At 38.9% G+C, this 8,520-nt stretch overlaps 1 protein-coding gene across 1 annotated transcript; it reads left to right on the forward strand.

Moving 5' to 3' along the window:
- Positions 1–804: 804 nt before the first annotated feature.
- On the forward strand, positions 805–1,527 carry LOC108999589. The gene has a single exon (XM_018976488.1). It carries the CDS (start codon positions 805–807, stop codon positions 1,525–1,527), a length of 723 nt encoding a protein of 240 aa, XP_018832033.1.
- Positions 1,528–8,520: the final 6,993 nt, after the last annotated feature.

Consider the following 8,520-nt stretch of genomic DNA (forward strand, 5'->3'; position numbering starts at 1 on the left):
TCGCCACAATTGCATATATTTCCGGCGATCAATTCTCGCCACAATTGATTAAAAAAAGCGCCACGAGAAGGGTTCCCGGGTCCAACATAAGCGCCGCGAAAAACCAATAGCGGCGATAGATGCCGCCGCGAAAAAAATGGCCATTTTTTTACTTTTTTTTTTGCGATGTTATATATTTTAATACTTTGTTTTTTTAACCGACCGACTTTTAAAAGTTCATTTATTACCAACGTCATATTTTAAAATGGTAATTTTATAATGGTAATTTTTTTAAACTCATATTTTCGTACCTAGCTGTTATTTAGTACCATATAACGTATATTTGAAAAATTTGTCTGCTCCTAAAAAAAATAAAAAATAAATCCATTCAAATATTGGTCAAAAAATGTACCAATAATTAAAAAAATGGTAAATAAAAATAGAAAAAAAACTTTATATCTTATAATCAGTCATTAATGATTCATATTACTAACCTGTGATTTGAATTTGTAGAACAAAAAACAAAAGATTAAAAGAAGCAAAGAAAAACGAGTAATATGTCATTTTGGTATCAGATTTGAAACACCTTAATTATAAGTTGCCAAACATGTAAGTTTAAGGGTAGGTTTATTTTGAGAGTGCCTTCGTTTTCTCTGTGAGAGAGTGTGAGGTTTCAATGCCTTGGGTTTCCACTCAAAGGTTTACGTCTCACTTAATGTGAGTTTTCGAGGCTAGTTTGCTGGTCTTGCTAGTTTTGGTGTTTTCATAAGGATTACGGCTCACCTCATGTGAGTTACCTGGTTGATTTTGTTATTGGTTTTCAAAATGGAGGCAGAAAACTTGGCAACACAATGGGAGAGGTTTCATCTCTCAAAAGAAGAAAGTTCCTGTTTCCAGGCAAATCCAGAACAATACACCGAGGAAGCTGCACGAGGCAAATACTGTATAGTGGGAAAGGCCCTAACAGAGAAGAGTGTTAACAGTGAAGGGTTTAGGGTCACCATGTCGCAGATATGGAAGTTGGATGGGTGGGTTATTTTCAAGGAGTTGGGAGAGCAATGCTTTTTGATTGAATTCCAAAAGATAGTAGATAAAGATAGAGTACTAAGTGGACGTCATTGGTTCTTTGATAGACACCTTCTGACCATGATGGAAGTGAATGAAACAATATTCATCCATGCATTGCAGTTTCGTTTTGAACCCTTTTGGGTGCATCTACATAACCTTCCGTTAGCCACCATGACAGAAGATTTTGGTCAGCAATTTGCAGGATCCATTGGGCACGTTATCAGAATGGAAGCTGAGGCTGATGGACGTGCTTGGAGGAGGTGTCTCAGAGTAAGGGTAGCGGTGGATCTACATAAACCTTTGCTGAGAGGGAAATGGCTGAAGCTAGGTGAAAAACAGCATTGGATTTCCTTTAAGTATGAACGTTTACAAAGTTTTTGTTTCAAATGTGGGGTGTTGTCTCACAAAGGAAGAAACTGTGCACGGCTAAGAGCTGAGCAACAAGGAGATGAACAGGCCTCGTATCAGTTTGGCCCCTAGTTACGAGGACAACCCAGGAACACAAACATATTTGATAGGTGCAGGTATGGTGGTGGTGGAGGTGGAAACCAACGCGGTGGTGAACAGAAAGAAGACAGTGGCGAAAGTGGAAGCCAATGCAGTGGTGAATAGAAAAGAGCGGGAAAGCAGGATATGTCCTCAGCAGAAAATGAGGAAGAAAAAAAGCAAAGGGTTCAATCTCAACCACCAACAAAAGAAACAAGAGTAGGCGAGGATTTTATTCAGGGTGGTTATCACATAGGACAGGCAGGTTGGATCCCAGAAGTAAAGCAGTCAACACATGTGTATGAGGTGCCTAGTCTCGAGGGAGCCACTAAAGCTACTGATATGCAAGGGATCCAAAAGAACATGGGACAGGGTTCTGAATTACCAAAAGAGGGCTCCACGTGCAAAGTAGAAAAATGGTCCCCCACTTATGATCTTGGAAAGTGGGAAGTCCTACAAAGGAGTGAGGTGGATTCTACTAGAAGGCTTGCTGATACTAGGCAGGTATTCGGGAAAAGGGTGGAGACAGGCAAGTTGGATAGTACAGATGATCATGTGAAGCCTAGTAGGGTTGACTTGGTTAGTACTGTCAGAAGGTGGAAAAGGAAAGCACGTGAAAAAACATCCCAGGAGGAAGACAATGGTGGTGCCCCTCTGACTGAAACCCCTAACAGGTCCACCAGAGTGTTTTACCAAAGAGGATGCAAGAGAAGGATCACACATAGTAATTCTGTCTCAAAAAAATTTAAAGAAGATGAAGATAACAAGGAAACATTGCTTGTTCAGGCAGAGGCTGGTCTCCAACCCTGCCATAATCAATGAGTATCTTGGTGTGGAACTGCCAAGGGCTTGGGAACCCTCGGTCAGTTAGTGTCCTTAGAAATTTGTCAAAGGAAAAGTGTCCCATTTTAGTTTTCCTAGTGGAAACGAAAAGTAGAAATAAAAGGATGGAAGTGATCAGGAGAAATTTAACGATGGATGGGTGTTTTGCAGTGGACTGTGTGGGACTAAGTGGTGGTATTGCACTTTTATGGAAAGACAAATGGGATGTCAAAGTGATTAACTATACTAGATGGCATATCAGTGCACTAATCCAAGAAGAAAATAGTGGACCAACATGGCAGTTTACTGGCTTTTATGGCCATCCAGAGACTGGAAAAAGAAGTGGGAGTTGGCAACTTTTGAAGATGCTAAAACCTTCCAACCCCATGGCCTGGCTTTGCTCGGGAGATTTCAATGAGATACTGCACCAAAAGGAGAAAATGGGAGGAGCAAGCAGACCTTATAAACAAATCGAGGAGTTTAGGCAAGCAATAGACTTTTGTGGCCTAAATGACATTCACTCTCAGGGACTAAGCTTTACATGGTCCAATAACAGGCTTGGAAGGGAATTCACAAAGGAAAAGATAGACAGAGCACTTGGAAATAAGGAATGGAATGATACTTTCAGTCATGCCTCATGCACTGCCCTTGTAGCTGTAAAATTTGACCATTCCCCTCTCCTAATTGAATTATGCAGAACAAGTAATGGAAGAAGGAGAAGACAAGTGTGCTTCAGATATGAAATGGCATGGGAACAAAAGGATGATTGCAAAAAGGTCATTAGTGAGGCATGGAAGGAAGATAATGGATCAAGTAGTGAGGCTAGTACTCTAAGGAGACAACTAGATGCCTGCAAACAGGAGTTACTAGTTTGGCAGCAGAAAACTAAAAAACAGTAGGCCATGAACATTACTCAGGGACTACAAAACATTGGTCATCTCCAAGAAACTGGCTCGGGCAGGCACTTAGCTACCATGAAACAAGCTCAAGAGGATGTGGTGTCTGCATTGATAGAAAATGATCTAAAGTGGCACCAAAGGGCAAAGCAACACTGGCTTAAGCATGGAGATAGAAATACTCAATACTTCCATATGCAGGCTAGTCAAAGAAGAAAGACCAATACCATCAAAAGGGTTGAGGCCTCACAAGGAAGGTATGTCACTGAGCAGGCAGAGATTGTAGGTGTGTTCACAGGTTACTTCTCTTCACTATTTACTTCCACCTATCCCTCAAATTTTGAAAACTGCCTGTCTGCTATGGAAACAAAACTTGATTTGGAGATGCAGGCATGGTTAATGATCCCTTTCAATAGAGAACACATAACAGAGGCTATTTCTCAGATGAATCCACTAGGGTCTCCTGGCCCTGATGGATTCCCAGCTCAGTTTTATCAAAAGCACTGGGAGGTAATGGGTGAACAAGTGTGTAATTTCGCACTCAAAGTCCTAAACCAGGGTGGATCCCTTAAGGAGGTTAATGACACTTACATTACCCTCATACCAAAAATTAAAAACCCTAAGAGAGTTTCGGATTATAGACCTATTATCCTGTGCAATGTGGTGTACAAAATAGTCTCCAAAACCCTTGCAAACAAGCTAAAGGCCATCCTGCCTAAGCTCATTTCCCATAACCAAAGCGCTTTTGTACCCGGGAGCTCATTTCTGATAACACTCTAGTTGCCTATGAGATCCTTCATACCATGAACTCAAAAATGAAAGGCAAAAGCGGCTTTATGGCTGTGAAATTAGATATGAGTAAGGCCTACGATAGGGTGGAATGGCAGTTTGTTGAAGCTATTATGGCCAAGATGGAGTTCCCTCCATGTTGGATTAACTTAATTCAGACCTGTCTCCAATCTGTAACATACTCAATTCTGGTTAATGGTGAGCCTCAAAGGTCTTTTCTGCCTTCAAGGGGCCTTAGACAAGGTGACCATTTATCCCCCTACCTCTTCATTTTATGTGCAGAAGCCCTCACTGCCTTTTTAAACAAAGCTGAAAGCTGTGGTGTTTTGATCCCTATCCCTTTTGGAAGAGGCTCAGTATCAGTGAATCACCTATTTTTTGCAGATGATAGCCTGCTTTTCTGCCAAGCTTCAACCGAGGGACTTGGACATGTGCTCAACTTACTTGATATATATGAGAAGGCCTCAGGACAGGTGATAAATAAAGACAAATCTTCAATTTTTTTCAGCAGAAATAATGGCCAAGCAGTTCAAAAACAAATATTGGAGATTGCAGGAGTAAAATCTTCTGGCTCTTTTGAAAGATACTTGGGTCTACCTGCAATGGTGGGAAAAGCAAAGGTGGCATTATTCCATTCTCTAATTGATAGGACATGGAGTCGAGTTACAAACTGGAAAAAAAAATTTCTCTCAACAGCAGGGAAAGAAGTTCCCCTCAAAGCAGTCCTTCAAGCCATACCTACCTATGCCATGGGTATGTTTTTAATACCAGCCTCCATCACTAGTAAAATAAATCAACTACTCAGAAAATTCTGGTAGGGCTTCAATGAAGATAGCTCCAAAATTCAGTGGGTTAATTGGAAACAGCTCAGTTTCAGCAAAGACATGGGAGGGCTTGGGTTTCGAGATTTGAGAAGCTTTAATCTAGCCTTACTTTCAAAGCAAGGTTGGAGAATTTTACAAAACCCAAACTCTTTGGTGGCCAGGGTTCTTAAGCAAAAGTATTTCAGCAAAGTGGGGCTTTTAGAAGCCAAAGTGGAGACAGGGCCATCCTTTGCCTGGAGAGGTATTCATGCAGGCATAAGGCTGTTAAAGGAAGGTCTCATATGGAGAGTGGGGAATGGAAAACAAATCAATATTTGGTCTGATAAATGGCTGCCCTTCTCCCATCCATATAAGATCCAGTCCATTCGAGATGGGGATTGTTGGTGTGAAAAGGTTTGTGATTTGATTGATCCCCAAGTGCAGCAGTGGAAGGAATCTTTTCTCCAAGAGCTCTTTTCCTAATAGGAAATTGATGATATTAAATCAATACCAATCAGCCTTGGGGGGAGAGAGGACCAATTAGTCTGGCAATTTACTTCACATGGGAGATATACTGTCAAGAGTGGATATCACCTTAGTAAAAGTTTGGAGTGTGGACAAGAAGGGGAGACCTCAAGCAAAGTTAATGAAAAACAAGCTTGGAAGGCTATTTGGAAGTTGAGAGTAACCCCTGCTACTAAAATGTTTCTATGGAAAGCATGCAAAGAGGCCCTACCAACTCTAGCAAATCTGAGAAGGAGGAAAGTAGTGGAAGACAGTTCATGTCTGATCTGTAAGCAGGAGCCTGAAACTTCTGGACATGTTCTGTGGGGCTGCATTGCTGCAAAGGATGTGTGGGGTCAAGGAGTAAAAAAGGTGCAAAAACTATCCTTTCAAAGTGATTTGATCTTTGATATCTGGTCAAGAATGGTGGAGACGCTTAGTTTAAAGGAACTTGAAGAAGTGGCAGCTACTATGAGGGGCATATGGACTAGAAGGAACAACACTTTTCATGGTAAAGACTTCAAACATCCAACTGCTCTCCACCAACTGGCCAAGGCAGAACTGGTAGCATACAGGGAAATTCTCACAGAGGAGCTAGTTGTCAATCCCACAGCTCATGTAGGGACTCCAAAGTGGTCAAAGCCTAAGGTTGGTTCTTTTAAAGTCAACTGGGATGCGACTGTAAATCAAAGAGAAGGACATATAGGAATTGGAGTGCTCATCAGAGATCACCAAGGTCTCCCTATTGGAAGCCTACAAGCACACAGATCCTTCAAAGGAACCCCTTTCGATGCTGAAGCCTATGGCATACTCCTAGCAGCAGTTTTCTGCAAAGAGCTTGGCATAACACAATGTCTGTTGGAGGGGGATTCTAATCAAGTAGTAGATTTAATGAACCATCATCCAAAGAACTGGAGTTTGGGTGGCTGCCTGGTGGAAGATGTAAGGATGGTACTAAATTCTTTTGCCTGCTGGTCAGTGGTGCATACATTCCGAGAAGCTAACATGGCAGCACATCACCTAGCCAAATCTGCCCTGAAATGCACAGAGGATCAATATGATCTTGAAACATGCCCCTCGGGTATCTTATCTATTGTCACAAAAGAAATGAAGTAGTTTGTTTTTACTCGATTTCTGTTTGTGAATTCATGTAATTGGACTTATATCTTAATGAGATCAGTTTCTTTTATAAAAAAAAAAAGGGTAGGTTTATTTTTCTTTAAGGTATGAAAAGAAGTGAAATTCTTTTTTTTTTTTTAATTCTTTTGGCAGCAACCAAAAAATTAATAGCTTATAGGGTAAAGTTTAACTTTGCTAGACGTAAATTAACAAAATTAAACTTATTTTTCAAAATAGACGTATACTATTTTGACTAAAAAATACATTTTTTTAAAATAATTTTATTCAAAGTTTGACTAAAAATAGAAATAGCCAGCTAGTTTTGACTAAGTTTTATTCATTAATTCATTGGCATAAATCAATGACTCGTGAACAGAAGAAAGGCAAAGGCAAAAATGTTCATACCTAAACATTCAAACATACATGTGTGAATCCAAAATTAAAGTTTTTGAAATTAATTTTTAGGAAATGAGTGAGAAAATTTTAAATCAAAGTAATTTTTTAAAATAAGTTTAAATCAGACTTACCTAAAATAAGTGTTGATAGCTAAATTTTGAAAAATTATTTGAACATTATTGTTATTTTGAAACTTGTAAAATTTGTATTGATTTTTGTATTTGAATAATAATTAGGTAATTATTAGATGAGAAGCTAAAAATCCGAAATAGAAAACATTTTTGTATTTGATGAGTAATATTGTTATTGGGAATGAAGTTTCAAACAAAAGTTTAAAAATGTTAAAAAAAATTTAGAACATCTTAGGTCATGCCAAACATGACCGAAATCAAATTTAGCCAGGTAATGCAATAGTTCCCACATACTTCCTTTAAAAAAATTAGATAAATTTAAAATATCATTTCTCACTTTATAAGATTTCTTACCCTTATTAAAGTGGGATGGAGATTAAACAAACAGTTAATTTCTTTGCCATTTTTTGCAAATTTTAATTCAAAATGTCAAACCCATAATTCATAACTGTAAAATCATTAATTATTTCAAAAAAATTAAATGAGAGGAAAAAAGTTAATGAGATTATAAACTCTACATCAGTTTATCTAATGTTTTATACGGTTCAAATATTAGACGTTGTTACGTACTTTTCATGTCTTTAAAACATAATATGATTGTGAGAAATATAAAGAAGTGAGGAGAATAATTTTATAACTATGTTAGAGTCATGTCATGTAAGTTTTCTTGTATAAAATTCTTATGCAGATTAAACATTTTTCTATGCATATTTATTTGGATTTTGCGTATTTAGCAAAAACAGACCATCATTTTTCAGTTTTTAAATCTAACAAAAAGTCCAACCAAATTTGTTCCTCTCTTTTTCTCTGGGTTTCTAGGGCAAGAGTGGAGGTCTGTTTCACTGTCGTCGTGCAAGTTTGAAGGTTTACTTCTCTGAGTGGTGGTTACTTCTTAGTATGGAAAGTGATTTACAGGAGTTGTATCAGCGCACGTCGCTGACGGAACATGAAAATGATGAAGTTGTGGTGGAAGTGGAAAATTTGGAGGAGTTGAATCTGCGGGGTGGTAAGTGTTTAGTAATGTCTTTGTTCACTGAGAATCATTTTAATAAGGAAGCGTTTAAATCAACGATGAGGAAGGAATGGCGACTGGTCAAGAGTGTCTGGTTTTGGGATCTTAATTCCTCTTTGTTTTTGGTTGAATTTGAGGATCTCTGAGATAAGGAGAAGGAGGTGCATGAAGGCTCCTGGTCTTTTGACAAGCATCTGGTGTTGATGAAGGAGGTGGATGGTATCCAACAGGTTCAAATTATTAAAATTTCTGAGGCTCAATTTTGGGTCAGGCTTCATGATCTCCCGATAAGAGAGATAAATACTTATGTTGGAAAAAGGGTTGGTTCAAAAATAGGTAGGGTTAAGGAAGTCGATTTGGATGAGGGAGAGTTGGCGTGGGGAGAATTTATGCGAGTCTGTATTATGCTGGATGTCACAAAACATTTGCTACGTGGTACCAAATTTGTAATGGGGGGGGGGGATAGATTTCGGTTCGCTTCTCTTACAAGCGCTTACCAAACTTTTGTTACTGGT

The sequence above is a fragment of the Juglans regia genome, chromosome 15 (genome assembly GCF_001411555.2).
Source record: "Juglans regia cultivar Chandler chromosome 15, Walnut 2.0, whole genome shotgun sequence".
Classification (NCBI taxonomy): Eukaryota; Viridiplantae; Streptophyta; class Magnoliopsida; order Fagales; family Juglandaceae; genus Juglans; species Juglans regia.